Here is a 26,507-nt window from a genome sequence, read left to right on the forward strand (position 1 = left end):
TTAAACTAATGAATCAACATATAAATTTTTATATATGAATTTTTTTTTTACCTATCAGATTGGTAAACATTTCAAGCTCTGATAATACCCCATGCCGGAAAGGGTAGAAAGAAACAGGCTGAATTCTGAAGTATTTCTGGTGAGAGACATAATTACCATAAAATTTTCAGGAGGCAATTTGGTAATCTATTTAGGCATGAACAAGGCCCTGGGATTGATCTCCAGTTAAATAGAGAGAGAGAGAGAAGGAAGAAAGGAAGGGAGAGAAGGAGGGAGGGAGGAAGGGGAAGGAAAGGAGGAAAGAAAGAAATTACAAAACCATATATAAACGCACACACACATCCTTTGACCTCACAATTCCACCAAGAAGCATTTCAACCTGAGACACTTAGGACCAACCAAGAAAGCCAAACATGCTCCCTAAAACAATAAGATAAGACGCCCCACTTCTAGTTTGCCCACTACCAGCTTTCTCCTGCCAACAATATCCAAATACCTGGAATCTTCCCTTTTTTGTTTTCAACTAAAAAAACTTTCCTGCCTTTGAGTCTATGCCAAAAACAAGTTCCTCTACTACAGCAAGCTATGAACAGTCTCTGTTCACATTTGGATGATCTCTATTTCCACAAACCTATAGATATAATTGCATGAATACATCATGATTTCTACACAAAAACATTCACTGTAGTTTTGTTTATAGTAATTTAAAGTAACCTAAAATTCATCATTAAGAACTGCTTAATAGGGGCTGGGGTTGTGGCTAGGGGGTAGAGTGCTTGCCTCACATATGTGAGGCACTGGGTTTAATTCTCAGCATCACATATAAATAAATGATTAAAAAAAAGGTCCATCAACAACTAAAAAATTTTTTAAAAAAATAACCGCTTAATAAATCCCCAGTATTATAAAAAGAAAAAAAAGGAGAAAAAGCTGTTTAAGATAAATCTATACACCATTATGGAGCAGTCCTGGTAGTAAAAAATAATAAAATAAATGTTATGTATTTTTAATAGCCTCAGATTGTTTTTTTTTTTGGGGGGGGGGGGGTAAACTGGGGATTGAACCCTGAGCTATATCCCCTACTGTTTTTATTTTTTATTTTGATTTGAGATAGTTTCTCCATAAAATTGCTTAGGGCCTTGTTAATTTGCTGAGACTGACCTTGAACTTGCAATCCTCCTGCCTCAGCCTCCCAAGTTGCTGGAATTACAGACATGCACTACCATGCCCAGCTAGCCCTAGATACATTACATCCAAAAAGTAGGAAGAAAATGCATCCAGGAAGTCTCCTTTCACACAAATTCAAAAGAAATGTCATAGAATACACCAAAATTTTTGTTTTGACATTTGAAATGGAAGGGAGGGAGGGAGGGACACTATTAACTGCATTTCAGAGTGCTGGGAAGAAAAGCATAGCAAGGCAAACTGTTACCTTTTTATTCCATAAAACCAATCTATATACAATATTATTTGAATGAATGAAGATAAGAAAGTTTGGGGGATTTTTTGGTTGTCATTGTTTGTTGTACCAGAGACAAAACCCAAGTGCTCTACAATTGAACTACATTCTCAGCCCTTTTTATTTTTTATTTTGAGACAGGGAATCACTAAGTTGCTGAGGCTGGTCTCAAAGTTAGAATCTTCTTCCAGAGTCACTGAGACTGCAGGCATGTGCCAAACAGCCAGGCTTAGATAAGTAAGAGTTAGCTAGACAATCTGCATTGTTTGGTTTTTTTTTTTTTTAACTTTTCTCTATTAGAAACAATAATTATGCTTAAAATAAAATAAAAACAAATATTAAATACTAACAGTGTTGTTAAATACAGAAAAATAAAATGTTATATTGCAAAATATAACAAGGGTAAAATCTTCTGGGTACAATGTAATTTTCTCTAATACTCTAATTTCGTAAAGAATGGTCTATAGTTTGGGTAGACCAGGTGAGACATTTAGAGCTTTTTCCCCAGTATTGTTAATAGTCTTTTTATTCACAGATAATACGTATTATAGGTAACGAAAGGTAAATGAGTACTCAATAATATATACAATAACAAAAGCAAACGTCTTTACTCCCTCCATCCACTACAACCTTACCTAAGTGACCTTCTACATTCTCTCAGCTCTGTCCACTTGTCTCATTGCTGCAGCCATTAACCTAATCCTAGCCATTTATCATCTCTCCTTAGGTTACTATATAATGTTTCCACTAATTTCTCTATGTGAAGTCTTAATCCTTGTAATCCACTCTCCATTTTACAATATGAATAATCTTTCAAAAATGCAAATTTAATCCAAGCTTGTTGGCACACACCTGTAATCCCAGCTGCTTGGGAGGCTTTGGCTTGATCATAAATTCAAGGCCAGCCTAGACAACTAAGTGAGACCCTGTCTCAAAATAAACAAAACAAATAAAAAGGGCTGAGGCGTACCTCAGTGATAGAAAACCCCTGGGTTCAATCCCCAGCATTGCAAAAATAAGTAACCAATTTGATCATGTTACTTCCCCTAATTAAATTGAAGTGAGTTGCCCCTTCAATCTCCCCCACACCTTTTTTTTTTTTTTTTTTTGGCCAAAAATAAGAACTTAGGCTAAGTAGTTTAACTTGAAATTTAGCAATTTTCTACATGTCTTCCTGTATGACAAGGAAAGCAAGGCTTAAATTTTCTTTTAAGATAATGATTACTATAAAATTTAGTCAAATATAAATTTTATATTAAAAAATATAAAATTTAATTTAATATAAAATATAAATTTTATATTAAAAAAGTATCAGTGAGATGTGCGCAGTGGTTCATGCCTGTAATACTAGCTACTCAAGAGGCTAGGACAGGAGGACCCAAGTTTAAGACCAGCTTCAGCAGCTTAGCAAGATTCTCAACAATGTAGTGAGATCCTGTCTCAAAATAAAAAATAAAAGAGCTTAGAATGAGCTCAGTGGTAAAGCACCCTCGGGTTCAATTCCCCCATGTTAAAAAAAAAAAGTATTGAGTGAATAATTTGTTCACACTAAAGATACTGCTAAAATCCTGAAGATTGTTGGGCATAGTGGTAAGTACCTATACACTGCTAGAACTTGGGAAGCAGAGATGGGAGAATCACTTGAGACCAGCCTGGGTAACAAAGCAAAAGCCAGTTGAAAAGAAAAACAAAAACCTCCAAACCCCAAGAAGCAAAAACTCTGTTGATTATATATTTCTTTCACTTAGATTATATCATATGGGGCTGGAGATGTAACTCAGTGGTAGAATACTTGCCTACTTAGCATGGGAAATGTCCTGGGTTTGATCCCCAGAACTATTGTGTGTGTGTGTGTGTGTGTGTGTGTGTGTGTGTGTGTGTGTGTTATGAGTAACAGATTTATAGGGATCAGAAGAAATAAGATTTATATATGTGTATTGAATCTCATGTGTGTGTGTGTGTGTGTGTGTGTGTGTGTGTGTTGTCTTTTTCTAAGAGGTTTATAGGATCAGAAGAAATAAGATTTTTTTCCTCCCAGAATTCTGATAAAAGTATCTGATTAAGATTCTTTTTCATTGGAGGCTGGGTTGTGGCTCAGTGGTAGAGCACTTGCCTAGCATGTGTGAGGCACTGGGTTCAATCCTCAGCACAACATAAAAATAAATACACAAAATAAAGGCATTGTGTTCATCTACAACTAAAAAGAAAATTAAAAAAAAAAAGATTCTTTTTTACTGAACTACTGGATGTTGGAGAAATTAATGTAGAGATAGCATGCACTTTAACTACAGGAAATAACAAGAACCCAAACAGCAGTTCTGCAAATAATTATTCATAATAAGCATAGAAAATAAAATGATCAAGCATATCATCTTTCAGGAAAAGGTATTTTTACCCTGGTCAGGGCAATTATGCCAAAAAAAAAAAAATTATATTGTTTTCTTTGGAGAAAGGAGACAGCAATCTTGTTCCTGAAGTTAAACTGAAATAATTGTTTATTGTTTCCCAGAAGGCATGACCTCACCAAGCCCTGTTTATGGTCATCACAGGCAAATCAGCAACTGCAAAAATTGACTTTATAGGTATTAAAAATGAAAATTAATTCTAAAATATTAAAACAATCAATTTCCTATATATTTTTAACTAATTAATTTGTGTATGTGATCATAATATCAACTTTTCTACATATACTGAAAAGTACAATTTATAAACAGTTAAGCATATATAAACTGCTTAGTTAATGCAAAAAAGCACTGTATTTAGATCAAATTGCAGGACACACTACATGAAAATTTATATGCAAAAAGCCTTATGAAACAGCATTGTTTATAGGAAGAAAAATCCAATTCTTATATCAGACCTCTGTACTGTGGTGGGTAAGGCTGCCAGGTTTTAACAAAAAAAAAAAAAAAAAAAGCATATCCAGTTCAATTAGAATTTTAGATAAACTATGAATAATCTTTTTAGCCTAAATATATTTTATGTAATATCTGGATTTGCTAGATAAATATTTATTTGCTAAATTTAGCAAGCTTACATACAGGTAATAGTGGCTAATGAATCTGTTTGGGGAATTGACCAGAAAAGTTTTGAAAAGGTAGAGATCTCACTGAACAAACTACTCATTCTGTGGTACTTTCTGGATTATCATTTTAATTTCCTAAACAGTCAATGTGATTCTGGTCTACTTCCTTCGATTAGCATAAAAATACACAAAAGCTATGTATTTTTATCTACAAAATCAAAAAGCAAACAAAACTCTTAAAATACATAAGATGCATTTGAAGGAAATATATCAAAGTATTAGAGGATATCCTTGCCCTGGATGATAATTCTATAAATGATTGTTTTACTTTTTCTACTCTTCCATATGTTCTTCAATTTTTTATGAGCATTAAAACAAAGGAAAAACTTTTTCTAATGGATGGATAGAAAATAAAGATTCTAACAAAAGACAATAGGGAGTTCACAGCCATCGTCAGCAAAAGTGAGGTGCTAAGCAATTCAGTGAGACCTTGTCTCTAAAATTAAAAAACAAAATAGGACTATGGATATGGCTCTGTGGTCAAGTGCCTCTGAGCTCAATCCCCAAAAGAAAAATTTTTTGTCAGATATTGAGATGCACACCTATTGTAATCCCAGCATCTTAGGAGGCTGAGGCAGGAGGATCACAAGCTCAATGCCAGACTTAGCAACTTAGTGAGACTCAGCAATTTAGTAAGACCGGCAATTTTGTGGACCCTGTCTCAAAATAAAAAACAAAAAAGTGCCAGGGATTTGATTCAGTGGTTAAATATCCCTGGGTTCAATCCCTGGTACCAAAAACAAAATAATAATAATAATAATAATAATACTTTCTCTAGTGAATAAGAATTCTATAGAAATTTTTGTACCTCTAGAAAAGAGAAAGGAATGCTTCCTATGGAGGCCATTAATGTATAAAAAAGAGTCTTGTATGATAATTTTACAGTTCTTAATTGGGGAAAAATTATTACCAAAAATAAACTATCCATTCTGTAACATAATCATAACATTTTGAGTACCATCAAACATCAGAATGCCATTTAGTAAGCCAATAAAGTTCTATTCTAATGTACTCAAAGTAGTCCCACAATGTAATCATTACCTAGCCTGAATTACTATTGTCAAGATCAAAGAAAAGCATCTTAAAGGGGATAGTATTATATTATCCTACATTAGTGAAGCTGATCAATACAGATTGCTAATCAGAAGCAAAACCTCCCCAGTGGATTTTCTGGTTTTGTATTTAGTCTTTAGCTTCTCCTCTTCAGGAAACCCCTTATAGTTCCTAGTGAAGTTAGTACCTTCTCTAAAGCATTGATATCCATTGGTCCTTGAGATTCCTAATTGTGGGGAGCCATTCTGACACGTGATTGGGTGACTCCCGTTAAGGGCCTGAGGCGCTCTGGCTGTGTCGGAGCTATCCCGACCCTTTCCTGATGAGAGAGCCCATCCGTGTGGGGGTGTGCGTGACCACTGACCCCGGAGACCCAATCACTGACCCTGACCTTGGAGTGCAGCCCCCCCTCAACCTTCATTGGATGGAATTCTCCCCTGAATCTCTTCTCCCCCAAATAAAAGGCTACTCCCCGGCGTGTTCGCTCTCTCTCTCTCTCCTGCTAGCCCAGAGTAATCCTCGCTGCCCTGCTGGGCGGCTAGAGGCGGGAACCAGGGAGGCGAGCCGTCTCGGACCTAGCAATGTAAAATAAGGTACTGGTTTGTGTGTTTTATTTCGATCTCTTCTAACTAACTTAATGCCTAGAACCTCATTAATGAAACCACTGCGCAGGCCGCGTGGTAGAATTGGCGCCCACGAGGGGGGCATTCTGAATTAGTTAGATTGAGTGGGAGCGCCCGCTAAAAAGATAAGGAAGAAGAAATAAAGAGGAAATAAGGAAAATAAGAAATAAAGATAAAGGAAGATAAGGAAAAAGAAATAAAGATATAGGAAGATAAGGAATAAAGATAAAGATAAGGAAGAGGTGACATTTGGGTCACAAAAGTACCGGGAAATATTGAAGGAAAGAGACATTAAATTACTTAAAATGGGAAATTCTACTTCTTCGGATAAGGAAATGTATCTGACTATTTTAGACAGTATAATTAATCAGAAAGGAAAACAGATAAAGAAAACTCAGTTATTAAAATTCTTAAAGATTGTAGGTGAATATTGTCCTTGGTTTTGTGACCAAGAGTCTCCAAATTTACTTACTTGGGAGAAATTAGAAAAGAAAAAAGTTTGTCTTTTTAAAAATATGGGCCAGAGTTCGCAGCCCCCTGAAGACCTTTTAAAAGCCATTCAAGGAGCTGTTAAGTCTATTCAAATGGAAAATCGGCCTGAGGCTAAGTTAATTTCCTTTCCCTTGAGCCGTTTAAGAACAAAAGCACTAAGGACCAAAGTTAGAAATGTGAACTTAGACTCGCAGCCCCATGCAGAGAATTCAGATGGCGCGGATCAGCCCGCTTTCTCACCGCCGCCGGCATTCCCTCCTAGCAGGAGCCCGGGAATTCCAGGGGAGGTCGCACAGTGTGACGTCATCGCGCCGGCCATGGGGGCCGCCATCTTTAGATTTACTGGAGCAAAACAAACAGTTTCCGTGCCAACCATGGGGGCCGCCATCTTTAATTTTACCGGAGCGGAACCACAGTTTCCGTACAAACCCCTAATGATTTTCAAGGCTTTTAAGAGAGATATTTTAGCCAAAATGGGACTGTTATTAGTTACTCCAAATTCTATAAGGTCAGTTGAGGAAGTTAATCAGAGGTATTTTCCTGGAGATGATAAGGAGACCTTTCAGGAAAAATATCTGTTTACAAGCCAGTCTCCACGACAAGGATTAGTAAATACTCCAGACCAAAATTTTTATTAGGGGCCCTGAGTACTTCCCCGATCCCTAAGACAGCTGAAAAAATCACGTGGCTCACAGAAGAGCCTATATGGATTTCTCAGTGGCCCATCTCAGGGGAAAAGCTTAAAATAATTCATAGATTAATTGAGGAACAACTTCAGGCTGGTCATATTGAACCAACACTTAGCCCTTGGAATACACCTATTTTTGTTATTAAGAAAAAGTCAGGAAATTGGAGATTACTACAGGATTTAAGGGCGATAAATCATGCAATTCAGCCTATGGGATCATTACAGCCAGGACTTCCCTCCCCCACAGCCATTCCTTTAGATTATAGCTTGATGGTAATAGATTTAAAAGACTGTTTTTTCTCTATAAGGTTACATCCTGAAGATTGTGAAAGATTTGCTTTCACTGTCCCAGCAATTAATTTTAAGGAACCTGTTAAAAGATACTGTTGGAAGGTGCTTCCTCAGGGAATGCGTAATAGCCCTACACTGTGCCAAAAATATGTTGACCAGGCAATAGATCCCATTAGAAATAGCTTCCCTGATGCATACATTATTCATTTTATGGATGATATACTATTGGCTCATATTAATCCAGAAGTACTTTCAGAAATTTTTACTCAGTTAGAGACTTCACTTACAGCGATGGGTTTATGTATAGCTCCTCAAAAAATTCAAAAGGTATCTCCTTTTCAATATCTAGGTCAGATAATTCAGGGACGTACAATCCGTCCTCAAAATCTTCAGATAAGAGTTAAAGAGTTACATACCCTTAATGATTTTCAAAAACTATTAGGAGATATTAACTGGCTAAGACCATCTTTAAAGCTAACTACTTCTGAGTTAAGTCCTTTATTTCAGATATTACAAGGAAATCCTTCTCCAACCTCTCCACGTCAACTAACTTTAGAAGCTAAGGCAGCCTTAAGGAAAGTGGAAATTGCAATTAAAAATGCACAGCTTACTAGAATAGATCCTAAAGAGATAATGTATTTATTAATATTTCCAACTGAGCATACCCCAACAGGAGCCATATGGCAAAGATTAGGAGTTATTGAATGGATTTATTTATCCCATTCCCCTCAAAAAACATTAGTTCCTTTTCATGATTCTATAGCTCAATTAGTTATTAAAGGTAGAACTAGGATTTTACAATTAATTGGATCTGAGCCTGATATCATAATTATTCCATTTTCTGTTCAACAGACTAATTGGCTTTTTCAACCTTCTACCTCATGGCAGATAGCTTTTGCAGATTTTCCTGGCCAGATAGATAGCCATTATCCTCGTGATAAGATTGTACAATTTGCATAGTTAACATCACTTATTTTTCCAAAGATTGTACGTTCTCATCCAATAGAGGAAGCTTTATCGGTGTTCACGGATGGTTCCAACTCTGGTAAGGCAGGTTTCTTCAGCCGTGTTCACACAGAGGTAATACAAACTTCTTATACTTCTGCCCAAAGAGCAGAGCTCCAAGCTCTGATTTGTGCCTTAGATTATTTTTCAAATGAGCCAATTAATATTTACTCTGACAGCTTATATGCAGTCGGAGTTGCCAAAAATATTGAAACCTCAGTTATTGGGTTTACTTCATCACAGGAGTTATTTGAATTATTTCATAATTTACAAAAGACAGTGCTAATGCGAAAGTTCCCATGTTTCATTGGACACATCCGTGCGCATACTAACCTTCCCGGACCCCTAGTTACAGGTAATGACAAAATTGATAAATTAGTAGCTTTTTGTCAACAGATGTCTTCGTATGACTGTACACTAGCTTCCCATTCCTTACATCATCAAAATGCTTCTAGCTTACGTAAAAAATTTAGTATTACCAGAGAACAAGCTCGTCAGATTGTAAGCCAATGTCCTAAGTGTGTTATTCACACTCCATCTCTGCCATCAGGGGTAAATCCCCGTGGATTAAAACCAAATCAAATATGGCAAATGGATGTAACTCATATTCCTCAATTTGGTAAGCAATGTTATGTGCATGTCATAGTGGACACTTATTCTAGATTTATTTTTGCCACAGCACGTACTAAGGAAAATACTCAACATGTAATTTCTCATTGCTTAGCAGCCTTTTCCGTTTTAGGGTGCCCTATGCAGATTAAAACAGATAATGCTCCAGCTTATGTAAGCTCTTCTTTTCAACAATTTTGCCAAGAGTTTGAAATTAATCATAAAACAGGAATTCCTTATAACCCCCAAGGTCAAGCCATTGTAGAACGAGCTCATTTATCTATTAAGCTTCAATTACAAAAATTAAAAAGGGGGAATAAGATAGTGACTCCCCAAAATAGCCTTAATCATGCCTTGTTTGTTTTAAATTTTTTAAACTGTGACACAGAAGGTCACACTGCTGCTGAGAGGCAAATGTCTCCCTCAGTGACAGGCCCCTTAGGCAGAGTTTTGTGGAAAGATTTACAGACTAGTCAGTGGAAGGGTCCAAACCCGGTAATAATGCGGGGAAAAGGCATGCTTGTATTTTTCCAGAAGGTGCTTTCCGTCCTATTTGGGTGCCTGAACGTGCTATCAGACATGGAGGAGATAGAACCCAGACTCAAGCGACTGAGGATCAACCCGGAGGAGCCACTACCCAGAAGGAGGAGATATCGGAAAAAGATGAAGAAAGACCAGATTGAACCAGCCGAGAAGCTGATTTCGTGGAAAGATGTGAAGAACCTGACAACCCAGGCTTCCCAAATACTTCGACGCCTAGGAAAGAACAGGACCCCAGTCTTGATGGTAACAACAGTAATTGCCCTACTGGGCTGTCAGGTAAAAGGGAATCAAGTAGACACTTATTGGACATATTTCCCAGATCCACCCCTGGTACACCCAGCTGTGTGGACTGGAGAATCTATTCCAGTATTTACTAATGACTCATTCATGATGGGAGGATTTACAGATACTCATATTACTCCCAATCATGTGACTAGATTTAATTATTCTGGCTACAGTGCCCAATTACCTTTATGTTGGTCACATGATAAACATGCTGGCTATCTGAAAGTATCATTTGAAGAAAAGACAGCGATTGGTAAACCTAGACTGACAAATAATTCTATTTATGGGGACTTAAAACCTAATACTAGATCAGTAATTAAGATGGGACTTTCCCATAACAAGCCAGTCATTTCTGCAAAACCTCCACGGGTACCCCACTGTCCAAATAGTTCTACAATTGAAATTGGCACCTTTCCTAAATGGATGGATTGTGTAAATACCTTTCCTGTACAACATAAGGTGTCTAAAGCTAGTGGGTATATTTTAGACTGGTCTCCAAAAATTGATAAGAGACAATTACGAAGAAATTCTGCTATGACACCTGCAGGATTTGTTAGTAATATTTTGACTTATAGTAAAGGAGGTATTCAAAAAGATATTTGGCGTTTAATTGCTGCCTCAGAATATTTACATTTTACAGATAAACCTTTACCAAAATTTGTCGGCAAGAACTGTAAAGAGGGATCTTGCTATGGCCTAAGAGCCTGTGTCCAATCTCCTTATGTTTTAATTATTGGAAATGTAAAAGTTAAATGGATAGATGATAGATATTTTGTTACTTGTAATAAGTGCAACCTAACCAATTGTATTTCTAGGTATAATGGAGGAAAAGGAGTGCTGATACTTCATCAGCCCTCTTTTGTTTTATTACCTGCTAATATTTCAGAGCCATGGTATGCTGATGCTGGTTTACAAGTCCTGCAGCAAATTCATGCCCAGCTAACAAGACCTAAACGTGCTATTGGAGTCATAATTGTTGGTGTCTTAGCACTGGTCTCATTTATTGCCTCAACTGTCTCTGCATCTCTGACATTGTCTCAGAATATTCAGCATGCAAAATTTCTTAATAATTTAGCTCAAAATACTTCCAAGGCTCTGCATAATCAAGTAAATATTGATGAAAAGATTGAGACTAAATTAAACGCCTTAGAGGCGACTGTTATAAACATTGGTAATGAACTTTCAGCCTTAAAATTTAAGGAAAGGCTTAAATGCCATGCTAATTATAAGTATGTATGTGTTACAGCTGCCAAGTACAATGCTTCTCTCTGGGATTGGGAGAAGGTTAAAAACCATTTATTAGGTATTTGGCAAAATAGTAATAATAGCTTGGATATTCTGGAACTTCATCACCATATCCAAGACATTCAAAATAATAGAGCTGATTTTTCAGATCCTTCTTCCTTGGCTAACCAAATATTGAAGGAGTTAAATGGATTCAACCCTGGAAATATTCTTAAACACTCCGCTTGGTACATTATTGGATTATTCTCTTTGCTGTTAATTCTCTTTTGTATTGTAACTATAGGATGGCGAGTCTTCCAATCAAGAATCCAGGGACTCCAGAGAGTGAACCGCCGCCTCATTGTTAAGAAAAGAAAGGGGGAATATGTGGGGAGCCATTCTGACACGTGATTGGGTGACTCCCGTTAAGGGCCTGAGGCGCTCTGGCTGTGTCGGAGCTATCCCGACCCTTTCCTGATGAGAGAGCCCATCCGTGTGGGGGTGTGCGTGACCACTGACCCCGGAGACCCAATCACTGACCCTGACCTTGGAGTGCAGCCCCCCCTCAACCTTCATTGGATGGAATTCTCCCCTGAATCTCTTCTCCCCCAAATAAAAGGCTACTCCCCTGCGTGTTCGCTCTCTCTCTCTCTCCTGCTAGCCCAGAGTAATCCTCGCTGCCCTGCTGGGCGGCTAGAGGCGGGAACCAGGGAGGCGAGCCGTCTCGGACCTAGCAATGTAAAATAAGGTACTGGTTTGTGTGTTTTATTTTGATCTCTTCTAACTAACTTAATGCCTAGAACCTCATTAATGAAACCACTGCGCAGGCCGCGTGGTAGACCTAATATTTCCATAGAAAGGAGAGATTCCTTCATGTTCTAAAATTTGTTACAATTTTCCCCTAGAATGAATTTGCAAGGAATAATGTAGACACAATATATCTTAACTCTCTACAAAAATAACTTCTAATTAAAGATAATGTCAGTTAAGAAGTAAAATCTGTCAAAAACATCAGTTACTTATGAAAACATTAACTATCTTAAAGTCTTAGTTAGCATGCAGAGTTGTATATTACAGAGGAAAATCATTTAAAAAAAAAAAAAGTTGGCTTGAACTACCTGAGGTAAAGAAACAATTTTTTTTTCTCTTTCTAGTTCATCAAAGACCAACAGTTGTGTAAAATAAAAATAATCATTAGATGGGGCTGGGAATATAGCTCAGCTGGTAGAGCGCTTGCCTCGTGTGCACAAGGCCCTGGGTTCAATCCAGCAGCAGACAAAAAAAAAAAAAAAATCATTAGTTAAAAAAAAAAAAAAAAAATATATATATATATATATAAGCCTTGGGTGTGTAGCAATATCACAATGCTAGAGGAGTTTCTAAATATTTATTCTTAATTCTGTACTTGCATTATCTCAAACTGGTAACCAACATTGGTGCATAAACTATACTTTGAAAAGTAATATCTTAAAATAAACATGTTTATATATATTACAATACACACTCATAAGAATTCATAAGAACTTTTAAATTACCTTTTCCTATAAGGACTCCAATTTTTGAATCCAATTTTTCCGCCGGATCACAACTTCTTGTCACTAATTTGAGAACAGGAAGAAAAGGTCTGACATCACAGAGTCTTCGTGTTTCATCTTCAAGCTCCTCATATACAGCAGTTTGATTCACACATGCAAACATATAGGAGTCAATTTCCATAAGGAGGTTAAACATTGGGTAATTGTGAACTTGCTTCCATAACATCTGCAGGAAAAAAGAGTAAGACTCTATGTGGTATGGAAACACTGGCATAAATTTTCAGAGATACATGTACAAGAATGCCCGCCATAGCAGTGTTTGTAAAAACAACAAATTATACAGAAAAGCCAAATGCTTAGCAGTGAAAGACTGGCTAAGTAAACTATAGAATATGATCAAACTTTGAAATAAAATAGAAATACATTCAGATATGGAAAGCCATATCAGATATATATAAGTTTCAAATTATAAGACAGTGTGTATAGTATTATTCCATGTTTGTAAAATAATATAACAGCACAGTGAATGAAATATGCATCATAGATAAAAATACTAAAAGCAAATTATCTATGAGGATTAAGAATCAATGAGGGACTGGGGATGTGGCTCAAGCGGTAGCACGCTCGCCTGGCATGCGTGCGGCCCGGGTTCGATCCTCAGCACCACATATAAACAAAGATGTTGTGTCTGCTGAAAACTAAAAAATAAATATTAAAAAAAAAAGAATCAATGAGGACTTTTAATTGAATATTTCTGTAAACATTATAAATAACTTCTAATAAAAAAATTAAAATTTTGGGCTGGAGATGTGGCTCAAGCGGTAGAGCGCTTGCCTGGCATTCATGCGGCCCGGGTTCGATCCTCAGCACCACATATAAACAAAGATGTTGTGTCTGCTGAAAACTAAAAAATAAATATTAAAAAAAAAATTCTCTCTCTCTCTCTCTCTCTCTCTCTTTAAAAAAAATTAAATGTAAAGCATACATCATCATCCTCATACAAAATTTAAATTATGTTTAATGGGTATACTCACTAACTCTGCCCTATCATGATGAGAAAAGTCAATCTATCATCTCCTCCCATGTTTCCTGGATGACATAATGTAAAATAAGTTCACGATACAAAACACAAAGAAGGATTTCACATTTTGACAAAAGCCAGGAGATGACTATTATAGACCTGCAGTAAAACTTGTAACCTAGGTTCACTCTACATAAAACAAATAGGAGAAAGCATATGTATGCAACAAAGGAAAAAAAAAAAAAAAGGTCAAGTGGTCTTCATCAAATTATAAATTTCTATATATCAAAGGACATATTCAGAATGAAAAAACAACCCATGGAATGGAAGAAAATATAAATCTGAAAAGAAATTAATATCCAGGATATATATGTGCTCCTACAACTCAATTAAAAAAAAACATACAAAATTTAAAAATTGACAAAAGTGTTAAAAAGATAATTCTCCAAAGAAAACATACAAATGGCCAATAAATACATGAAAAGATGCTCAACATCATTAATCATTATGGACATGCATATAAAAACCACACTGAAACACCACTTCATAGGTTGGGGTTGTAGCTCAGTCCTAGCACATGTGAGGCACTGGATTCGATCCTTGGCACCACAAAAAAATAAATAAACGGTTAAACAGTAAATTTTTTCATGTATGTTTCACAACTTAAAAAAAGAGGAGGATTAATAAATACTGTCAGTTATAGTTAGAGGAATCCATAGTTACCACTCAGACTATAAAAATAACAGTTCTCTGTACCTATATGGTACCTAAATCAACCTGTATTTTCTTTTTCACTTCAGCAATCATGCTGTTTTAGAATTCCCATGTCCCCGTGATGAAGAAGATTGGAAAAGAGTTAAAGGGGTTTATCCAAAGTCAAGAGCTTTAAAGAGGTTTATCATAGTACTCATTTAAAATAAAATAACCCTGGGCTGGTCTTCAGCAGAAAACTCTTTCCCCAGAATTATCATGAATTGGAATTGGACTGAGGTAAACCAACCAAAAAGAACATGAAAAAACAAGTGTATCTAGCTCAAGGACAGTAACTAGAAAAACTTTTAACTCAACTTTCTTGACAGTTTCAATAACCTGAACAAACACTTCAAACTACCTAACACAAGCCAATTTTTCTTAATTCAGTCATCATAATGGATTAAAAACAATTTAAAAGTAGGGAGCGATAGACACAGAGGCACTCGTCTGTAGTTCCAGTGACATGGGAGGCTGAAGCAGTAGGATCACAAGTTCAAGGCCAGCTTTCGTAAAAATTAAAAAATAAAAAGGACTAGGGATGTAGCTCAGTAGGAAGAGTGCCCTAAGTTCAATTCCCTGCATTAAAGCAGGGGAAAAAAAGAGCTAGGAAGGAATCTATAGGAAGGATTTGAGTGGGGAAACATGAACAGAGAGGTAAACTCCCTTATAAAAGTGGGAGAGAGAACAAGCATGTTTGATATGTCCATAAAAGACAGGGCATATATCAAAATCTTTAAAATGACTTAAAGGTTAAACTTCTCTCAAATTTACCACAAAATTTACAATAATCACATTTTTTAATAATAAAATGTCATTTCTCCCTAAGTGACATAGAAGGTAAACTAAATCTTTAGAAATTTTAATTATTAACATACCTGCTTAATATAAGAAATAGTAGCTTCCCGAGGTACCTCCAACTGGATATAAATCCCAGTGGGCAAAAGAAAATCCACAGGTATGGAGCCATCAGATGCTATCTGTGAGTCCACTGCCCAGATGTCAAGAACGTCTGCCATAGCAGGAGGCATTATGAAACTGAAGCACATTCATAACCATGGGGCCCTAGAAATCAGTAAATAAAACACAGCAAAACAATGATTAGCCAATTTTTATATTAAAATATGACAAACGAGGAGCATACCAATTATCCCAGCTACTTGGAAGGCCAAGGCAGGATAATCCAAAGTTCAAAACCAGCCCAGGCAACTCAGACCCTGTCTCAGAATAAAAAATAAAAAGGGCTGGGATGTAGCTCAGTGGTAAAGGACTCCTGGGTTCAATACCCAGTACCAAAAAAGTTTATATATGTATACATATATGATAAAGCCCACCAATCCATAATTAGTCTTTGGATTTCAACATAACCAATAACATTAATAGGAAACTAATTTAAAAATGTGTTACTTTTGAAGCCAGGTGTAGTGGCACATGCCTCTAATCCCAGGAGCTCAGGAGGCTAAGACAGGAGGACCAGGAGTTCAAAGCCAGCCTCAAGCAAAAATGAGCCACTAAGCAACTCAGTGAGACCCTGTCTCTAATTAAAACACAAAATAGGGCTGGGGATATGGCTCAGTAATTGAGTGCCCCTGAGTTCAATCCCTGGTAAATAAATAAATAGAAAGAAATGATTAAAATGTGGGTTTTTAAAAAATATTTTATTAGTTGTTGATTGACCTTTTTTTATTTATATGTGGTGCTGAGAATCGAACCCAGTGCCTCCCACATGCTAGGCAAGCACTCTACCACTGAGCCACAACCCAGCCCTAAAATAAATAAATAAATTATAATTATAAAATATATCACTATACATGTATGTGTGTTACATAACAAAAAAAATTAAATAAACCAAGATTCAAATCCCATTTATTTAAATCATGAAGGTCATGTCAATTTAGAAATCAACTTTGTTTTTTATTTTTTCAATCATCATGCCTCAGTCTCTCAGGAAGCTGCAGTTTACAGGTATGCCCCAATGCACCTAACAAGTTGACACATTTTTTTAATATATATATTTTTTAATTGTAGTTGGACATAATACCTTTATTTTATTTATTTATTTTTATGTGGTGTTGAGAATCAAACCCAGTGCCTCGCACATGCTAGGCAAGTGCTCTACCAGCCCTAGTTGACACATTTCTGGCCATTCTAACTTTCATGAATAGAAAACACATCAAATACATTTTAAAAAATGAGTTCATAATGATCCAAAAACAACAACAAACCCAAATTTTTCATTAGTCACTACTGGAGACAGCTAAGACATCACTGACTCATTATTTTAAAAACTGATAAAAAATGAGAAAGTAAATCAAACATATAGCCTGCTAGTACTAACTCTGTTTGAGTAAAATTATTACAAACAGGGGTTAAGTTTGTCTTTTTCTTAGTTAGAAAAATAACCATTTTGTAATCTCTAATGATTAATGAATCTAGACAAAAATCATTAATAGATTCTAAAAAACAGTAATATTGAGTGAAAGGATGATAAGAAACTTTCCAATAAATTTATCTTATTGACAACACATGAACCTCTGATTGATCTTAACATCACAGAAAATGAGAGCACCGAACACTATGCTTCTTACAAAGTATTGGCAACAAGAAGTACTTACCCATCCCTATACTTTTCTTTGAGAAAACAAAACTGAATCTGGGTCTAATAGAGCCTCTAAAGCTGATCTATATCAGCTGAAATTATATGAAATACAGTAAGAAGTTAAACACTTCAACGAAGTAATCAGCCGAGTGTAAAATGTGGGATGTTCGACAGAACTAAAAAAATTTCTAGAAAAGTAATAAAAACACTGTATTTAAATATAAATCAGGAAAAAAAAAAAGATAAAGTTTATCCAGCTAATCAATAACAAGAATAGGGGTTAGGTGGTGGTAGAAGACCTGTTAAAGACTAAAAGAGCATTTAGAAGATAGAGCCACAAGGTGAGGTACTGGGGAATGAAAATGATCAAATTATATTGTCACACTATGTACCTGTATGTGTAACAATAAACCCTGCTATTACATACAATTAAAATGCACCAATAAAAAGTTTTAAAAGAAGACATGGCCAGACCCAGTGTTAATTTGAACAATTATAAAAAACTATCTTTGAATAATCTGGAAATTTTAAATATGGATTGACTATAAGCTCCTTGTGGGCTCAGCCCATGCTTTTTAATTTCTGGTTTCTCATTGCAGTATATGGACAAATCTCTACATATTTAGGAACTCTAAACCAATAAATTTTCATAGCTGAGAACAAAACTACACAAAGTCATCACATGTCGCAATGTCACTAGACCTGGAATCTTTAGGCAAATCACTTCAGAGCAGCCTTTGAAAGTTGTTTTCAGTGGAGGAATTTCTAAACCTTGCATGTAATAGGTATTCAATAAGTATCTGCTGAATCAAAACAGGCTGCATCAAAAAAGATGCTTTCACATATTCAAATACCACCATGCAAAGACAAACAGAGGAAAGTCAACTCCTGAACAAGTCAGAGCAAGTACTATGACTTAAGAGTTACTAACAAAAGCTTAGATGAAAAACAAAGTTAGCCTTTAAAATAAAGAAGGCTGATGAGGGCTAGGGGTACGGCTCAGTGTCAGTAGTGGGGCACTTGCCCTGAGTTGAATCCCTAGACAACCGCCCCCCCAACACACACACACACACACAGCTTATGAAACATCAGCCATCTGTCACAAAATGACAATCATAATGACCTATATCTACTCCTGGTTTTTGGCAAGACTCTCTCAACTGAAACCAAATCATTCAAATAATATAAATAATAATACAGGAGCATGAGCTGGCATGATGGCACAGGCCTGTAATCCCAGCAACTTGGAAGGCTGAGGCAGGAGGATCACAAGTTCAAAGCCAATCTCAGCAATTTAGTGAGACAGTAGCTCAAGATAAAGAGGGTAGGGGATAGGGAATGTAGCTCAATGACAAAGCACCCTTGGGTTCAATTCCCAGTATCAAAACAAACAAACAAAAAAACAATAAATAGGAGAATGAAACTATACAAACACAACCCTGGGATCTAACCCTTACCACACAGCTGGAAACAGTAAAGCATCCTAATGTGCAGAGACCAAAGCAGCCATCTTTCCCAGGCTATGCAGGCACTTCATCACCAATCCCATCAACTTTCTAGATATGAAACTCTAAACTTCTGGGCTATTAGTGGAAAAAGCACTGAGGTGGATTCCAGAATTTCTTGATGACATGGTTATATATAAAAATGAAACCTGAAAATGCATCACAATGAGCTCCTACTCTTCTTCTTGTCTAAATCAGTCACTTAACACAACATATATGTACAGTCATGCTGAAATACTGGTACTTGCCAGCAATTCCCATATTCGCTCCTACCTCCTACCTGAAACACATTATTCCCTCTCCTTACCATGTCCTCACCTCCATGTCTCCTGAGAAACTCTTTTACACTTCTGGATTCCTGGAACCTCCCACTGGTATTTCTCTGTTTGCCTCAAGCATATTAAGCCCTCAATGAATATTTATGGTTAAATGAACAGTGAATAAAAAATTCTATAGAATTTGCTGGTAGAACAATTATAACAGATACTTAAAATGTGGTTTAAGTAAAATAAAAGTGTGGTTTAAATCATGCTCTACAGGAAATATTAAACTATACAGCCTTCAATCTAGTCATTTAGCACCTAGTCTAATGCCATATATAGCCTCCAAAATCGTTATTATGAACAAAGCACAGTGGTACATGCCTGTAATCCCAACGGCTTGGGAAGCTGAGGCAAGAGGATCACAAGTTCAATGTCAGCCTCAGCAACTTGGTGAGGCCCTAAGCAATTTAGCAAGATCCTGTCTCTAAAAAATGAAAAATACAAAGGACTGGGGATGGGACTCTAGTGAAGCGCTCCTGGGTTTAATCCATGGTAATAATAATAATTATTATTATTATTTAAAAAGTGACATTATGACTGAGAAATAGAAAATTCCGTAGTCCATTGTCAGAATACAGCATTTAACCTTAATTGGCATATAAGATCCAGCTGTAGCCATTTTAATTATGGCCCTTCCCTTTGCACACCCTAATTTGAAAATTAGCTAGATTGTAACCCCATGCTCCTCCTATCAAAGCAGGGGTAGTACTGCATTAGGGATAAAAGCTGGCGGATTGCCTACCCAGGTGCACTTACTTACTGGATGTTCTTTGGTACCATGCCCTTCGGCAGAATTAAAGTTTGTCTTGTCAACACATTTCCAAGCATGTATTTAAGTCCTTGCAGTACTCCAATATCTCCAACATTATGTAAAATGTTTTTACCAATACACAAATGAAATGCCATATATATCTACATCTAGAACTTCTTAAGAAGTTTGAAATGACTTAACTCAGATATTCAAATCAATTCACACAGTTTTACCAAAATCAATCTATATCTTGAGTATATACATTTTTCTATAAAAGAATAAAGTAGGAAAATATTAACAGAGTTCTGATTGCATCACCATTACTACAGATCAGGCTTTGCCTGATATCAGCATGTTTAAAACCTATAATCTCCTCACCTGTTATGAGAAATATGATACAGGTTTCACCTATAACTTAAGTATGAAACCCTCACTATATTGCGATTCTGCAATGTTACAGGCATTTCCAAAAATGATGTATTTTTAACTGACTTTCCACTATAGAACTGCTTGCTTTCATGTTATGGCATTCTCCATCAAATTTAGACAACCCACATCAGGATAGCTATTATTTTTAATATATTAAAGAATAAATTACTCATTTCAGAATTAATTAAGCTAAATATTTATGTTTTATGCTCTTTTCAAAATGCTGTATTTCACTACAAAAAAAATCTTAAATTTTTTAAAATGGTAAAATGCACTGCAAAGTCTAAGTATTTTTCTTGTTACATCTTTTTCTTCCCTTCTTTTTTTTTTCCTTTCCCCTTTCCGGGTGCTAGGGATCCAACCTAGGGTCTCATGTGTACTATGAAAGCTGAGCTGTACTCACAGCCTCATGTGACATATTAAAGGACATCATAAAGGCAAGTTCTGTCCTTTAGCTTTACAGTTGCCTGTGCTTACCAGGAAAAAATCCTTCCTCACAACACATTTCTACTTGAAAATCAAGACAATCAAAGGGGTTCTTATATGTTTCTGGCTGGGTTGTCTTTGGCTAATTAAGGAGTATATAAGAAGCTCTAAGTCAAGAAAACTTAGTTCTTTTTTTTCTTCCTTTTTTTAAAATATGTATTTTTAGTTGTTGATGGACCTTTATTTTACTTATTTATTTGTATGTGGTGTTGAGAATCGAACCCAGTACCTCACACACATGCTAAGCAAGCCCTCCACCACTGAGCTACAATCCCAGCCCAAGAAAACTTAGTTCTCTAACAGATTTGAGAAAACTAGCTCTTACTTTTCAAATTTTAGGGTTAATAAATGTATTGATGGAGCCAGGTGCCACTGGTGCATGCCTGTAATCCCAGTGGCTCAGGAGGATCATGAGTTCAAAGCCAGCCTCAGCAACTCAGCAAGGCCCTGAGCAACTCAGCAAGACCCTGTCTCTAAATAAAATTTAAAAAGGGCTGGAATGTGGTTCAGTTGTCAAGCGTCCCTGGTTCAATCCCTGGTTCAAAAAAAAAAAAAAAAAATGTATTGATAGGATGGTCAAACTAAAACCAGAGGATGTCTTCCAGCATGTATGACCTTTCAGGGTAGGTTATTGATGGAGGGGCCAAACTCACAAAATGTGGTGTGCTATAAAAAAAAAAAAAAAAAAAAAATAACATGCCCTGTGTCAAACCTAAAACTGTGATGCAGTTATTAAATTAATGAGGTATCAGACCAAGGGGTAACAAATCTTGTTTTATCAAATGATGAAATCACCCCAAATAGCTGGAATTACCAGCAGATTGGTAGTGTTAAATCTACAGTTTTCTGAAGAAAAAAAAAAATGTTGTTCTGTAGATATATTAGGAAACAAAATTATTGCTACTAAGTTAAAAATAAAATATACTGTTTCTTATTTCCCTCATCACCATTATTTATTAAGGGGGCACCACATATACACAAGAGTCCAGCCTTTGAGTTTCAGGTTGGTCAGTGTTTTAGGAGTCAAACACATTTCCCATTTTAAAGATAAGAAAACAAAAACCCAGAAAGATTAAGTAAATGATCCAGGAAGACAAAGAGACAATGGACACAGCCAGGACCAAAGTCCCTCTCCTACCCCCAAAAAGAAATTATCATATAGCATATTTTCCCTCATTTTCAGTCTTTTTCTTTCTTTCCCCTCTCCCCTACTCCTCTCACTCTCTTTAGGAAATGTACTTCACAGGATCATCTATCTTTACAAGATATTCACTTTTCTATCATTCTTTTGTTTAAGCATAAAAGCAAAAGATCAAAGGCTAAGAACAAGCAGTTTTAAAAACTATGACAATGACTTTTCAAGGAAGTTATCAGAGGGCATAAGAACTTCAGCAGTGACAAATGGCTCAACTAAATCCTTAAAAGTGTAATTATGACCCAAGTTCAACCAAAAGCTACTTTGGAAAATCACAGATGAAATTTTTTTTTAAAGACCAAAATAATAATTCTTAAAAATTAGGAATGAGGGTATTTATCCCACATGTTTTATCTACAACATCATATAATTAGAAGAAAGGTAACTATTTATAAAAAAAAAAAAAAGGAAAAGAAAAAAGAAAGAAATCTTAGCCTAGGAGTCATGCTTGGAATGAGCACTTCATTTGCTACTGCAACCTCTAAGTTTCATTCAGAGGCGACTCAAGTGATGGGATATGTCTGGGTCTCAATTCCCACTCCCTACATTACTCATGACAACAAATGAGCCTTAATTATAGAAAAAACTGAACAGTGTAAAACTTCATTTTTAAGAAAATATTATTTTGTCTGAATTACTATAATTCTAGATAAGATATATCTCTAAGTAATTCCACAAATTATTGAAGAATAGCTAAAATAGTATAAGCTCTATCATTTAAAGTAAGACAAAATTTAAAATCTATCCTCTCATATTGAAGACAGTTCTCCAAATTGTTTTCAGAAAAGATCTGCAAATAGGCAATTGATCCTTCCAAACTTTTATACTTGCTAACCCAGTAGTAATCCCAGCTCTGTAATGTATCTATTTAAAGCCTAAAGTAGAGGAAAAAGTTCATGTATAAATCAAAATATATAAATATTTAAAAATTCCAAGTAACCCAACTGTTCAAACACAAAGCAATAATTCACAAACTAATACATCCACTTTATGGCTTGGTATGTAGTCATTTAAACTGAAGTTTATCAAGTGTGTGATGTTAATAAATGGTATGGAAGTAGTAAAATAGAAACCAGTATTCATAGTATAATTAGAATTGTGCTTACAGTGAAAAACAAACCACAAGCACAATCTAATGAGTAGAAATTAAGGCTGGAAGGAAAGGTGAATATAGTTCACCTTTAATGAGGGCATACAGTTTACACATTCTTTTTGGATACCAAGGAGGAGCTCAGTTTAGAGCCTTGACTCTTTTGCGGGGGAGGAGGAGTACTGGGGATTGAACTCAAGGTCACTCGACCACTGATCTACATCCCCAGCCACATTTTATATTTTATTTAGATACAGGGTCTCACTGAGTTGCTTAACACCTAACTTTTACTGAGGCTGGCTTTGAACTGGTGATCCTCTGTCTCAGCCTCCCGAGCCACTGGAATTACAGGTGGGTGCCACTATGCCTGGCCTTGACTCATTTTTTATTAGTTTTGTTTTGCAGTGCTGGGGGCCTCAGGTATGCTGGACAAGCACTCTATCACTGAGCTACATCTCCAGCCCTGGTTATTTATTCTTAACATGTTTGTGTTCATTAGTATTTCTTAAACTGCAGATCTACAATCTTAATTTTCAATGTAACTATAAATAAGATATTTATTTATACTTAGCATATCTCTATAAACAAATTTTTAAATTACAAGCCAAGCTTCTTTCTTTCTTTCTTTTGGTACTGGGGATTGAACACAGAGGTGCTTAACCACTAAGGTACATCCCCAGACCTTTTTATTTTTCTTTTGATATAGGGTCTCACTAAATTGCTTAGGGTCTAAATTGCTGAAGCTGGCCTTGAACTTAAAACCCTCCTGTCACAGCCTCCCCAGTACCTGGGATTACAGACATGGGCCTCCATAAATAGCCATACCAGGATTATTTCAATATTCATAAATGCACAACAATTTTTAAAAATCATAACACATGTAACTACTATACCAAAAAGACTTCTGTGTCTACTCTAGGCACAGACAAAACTAGCTCTTATCTCACTTAAGGAATTCCTCTCTATTCTAAAAATATTATCCTAATAAGTTATTTATAATGCACAAACAGCCAGAGTCCACAATAAAAAAAACTTCCTAGGGGCTAGGGCTGAGGCTTAGCAGTAGAGCACTAGCCTAGCATGTGCAAGACGCTGGGTTCAATCCTTAGCACCACATAAAAATAAATAAAATAAAGGTACTGTGTCCAACTACAACTAAAAAAATATTTTTTAAAAAAAATTTCCTATAGAGGAATACATATACCTAATAATTTAATAATGTAAATAAGAAACACTTTAGTACACACCTGTAATCCCAGCAACTCAGGAGGCTGAGGCAGGAGGATCACAAGTATATGTTTGAGTTTTTATTCTACGATTAACTCTTTTTAATGTGGCATAAGGTTCATCAACACTGGACCAGATACACAAAGATTTTATTTATTGAAACACTTAAGAATTTCAAAAAAAAAAAAAAAAGAAACATTAAGAGTTTCTTTTGGTAGTATGGTATCATATACATGTTTTGTGTAGGTATTTGTTAAACTGCTTGGACTGTATGACCTTGAACAAACCCTTTAATCTCTCTGGGCTTTAGTTTCCTAATTTATGAAAAAATAGTTAATATTTACCTTGAGGAGTTAGTGTGAGGATTAAATAAAATAGCACATACAGAAAAGCACTTGACATTTAAAAAGCACTCAAAAAAGAGGACTAATTAAATTACTTGAGGACTATTTTAATGAGACTTGTCTTTTTCCAATAAAAGAACAGTCAAACCTCAATTCACAGCATACGATCATAAGCCCCCACTGATGGGTGGGAAAGGAATTAAAGCAGTGTTTCTCAAAAGGTGGTCTCCACAAACCTATCAGATGGTTTGATCATATGCACTTCCCCAAATTACGAATCTCCACAGAAATCCCACAAAACAGTTCTGTGCTAGCAGAACTGTGTTATTTCTCTTGAGTAAAACTCAGGTATAGGATGCTGTTAAGTCTTAGCAAGGGTATTTTTACTTCATTTCTGTTATAGTTTACTTTTGTTAAATATTTATTTTTATTGTTACTATTGTTTCACATTATTTATTATTAAAAACCGTTGAAAGAGGATACCAAACTTAGAAACGCATAATTCAAAATTATATCCCTCATGGCAAAAACAATTTACACAACTGTGGTATAAAGGTTCTAAACCCCAAAATAATGTTCATGACAAAGCAGAATGGCTACTGCAAAACCCCTTTATCAAATTACAATAGGCAAGAGATTGGCATGGTGTCACATGCCTGTTATCACAGCAACTCAGGAAGCCAAGGCATGAGTATCACAAGTTCAAGGCAAGCCTCAGCAACTTAAGAAAGCCCTAAGCAACTTGTTAAGACTCTTGTCTCAAAATAAAAAAACAAACAAATAAAAAAGGGTTGGGAATATAGCTTAGTGGTTAAGTGCCCCCGGGTTCAATCCTTAGTTAAAAAAAAAAAATTACACCAGGTGGCCTTGTATAATATAAATGGTATGTGATACAGCCATTATACCCACTAATTTATATATTATAAAAATCTTGCTTTATGGGGATGTCTATTATATAGTACCAATCTGAGGTAAAAGTGATCAATGATTTTTTTTCTATTTATGCATGAAAAGCCATGCAACAAAGGAATTTTTTCATTTAATTAGTTAGTCTGTAAACCATAATACAGAATCAAAAGCAGAAGCAGTATGTACTGCTCATGGAATCCAAGTTGCCAACACACACTGTCAGCCTGTACTTGTCATAAATAAAATCAACTGTGATCTAAGTACAGATATCAACAATTGACTATCATTACAGGAGTATTCATATCATTTAAATCCATAATAATTTCATCACAAATGACCTTCTTTAATTAGAGTTAGGACATTATATTTTATTAATATATAGGTAGATTACATGTATCTATAAATTTCATTCAATAAAGTAAACAAGAATTATAAAACGTGCTACTAAAAATCATTTAAATCCTGTAAGGTTTAAAAACCACTAGAATATCATAGTAAATATTTTTTAAAAAATGTTTAAAAAGAACCACAGAATAGACTTCTTTAGGGTTACTTATGTGTATTGTCAAGCGTTCTCAAAAGGCGCCTTTGTAAAGATTGTACCATTGCCTTTGTAAAGATTATATTCTCACTACAGTACTAACAGGACAATATTAGAGCTTCTTAATTACCTAAAGGCAAAAAGTTATTGTTTATAAAATCAAACTTTTTTCATATTTACTAGAATTTATATTTCTATTTAAATGAAATATTATTGTAATTCATTACCAGTTTTGGAGTATCTGTGTTTTATTGGCTGGGGGGCGGGGGCGGGGAGGTGTTCTTGTCTTTCTTCTTCATTTTGTGGTACGGGGACCGTACCCAGGTTTTTCTATTAAGCTACAGCCCCAGCCCTTTTTTATTTTGAAACAGGGTCTTGCTAAGTTGCGCAGGATAGCGTCTAATTTATGATCCCCCTATAGCTTCCCTAATTCCTGGGACAACAG

The 26,507-nt window shown here is 35.8% G+C and overlaps 1 protein-coding gene and 1 long non-coding RNA gene across 3 annotated transcripts in view; one reads left to right on the plus strand and one right to left on the minus strand.

The window, feature by feature from the left end:
* PIK3CB (phosphatidylinositol-4,5-bisphosphate 3-kinase catalytic subunit beta) overlaps window positions 1–26,507 on the minus strand; it is a 140,330-nt gene that overhangs the window by 75,946 nt on the left and 37,877 nt on the right. For both annotated transcript variants that reach the window (XM_081302099.1, XM_081302098.1), the window contains 2 exons: window positions 15,542–15,728; window positions 12,893–13,118 (listed from right to left, as the gene is read on the minus strand). In XM_081302099.1, the coding sequence (XP_081158225.1) occupies window positions 12,893–13,118; window positions 15,542–15,712 (397 nt within the window). In that variant the 5' untranslated portion in view covers window positions 15,713–15,728. The remainder of the gene's footprint in view (window positions 1–12,892; window positions 13,119–15,541; window positions 15,729–26,507) is intronic.
* LOC308653528 lies at window positions 6,156–9,903 on the plus strand. The gene is made up of 3 exons (XR_014023060.1): window positions 6,156–6,190; window positions 8,676–8,736; window positions 9,840–9,903. It is a non-coding gene; the product is annotated as an uncharacterized lncRNA (long non-coding RNA).

Source organism: Spermophilus citellus (genome assembly GCF_964194105.1).
Source record: "Spermophilus citellus genome assembly, chromosome: 7".
NCBI classification, from domain to species: Eukaryota; Metazoa; Chordata; class Mammalia; order Rodentia; family Sciuridae; genus Spermophilus; species Spermophilus citellus.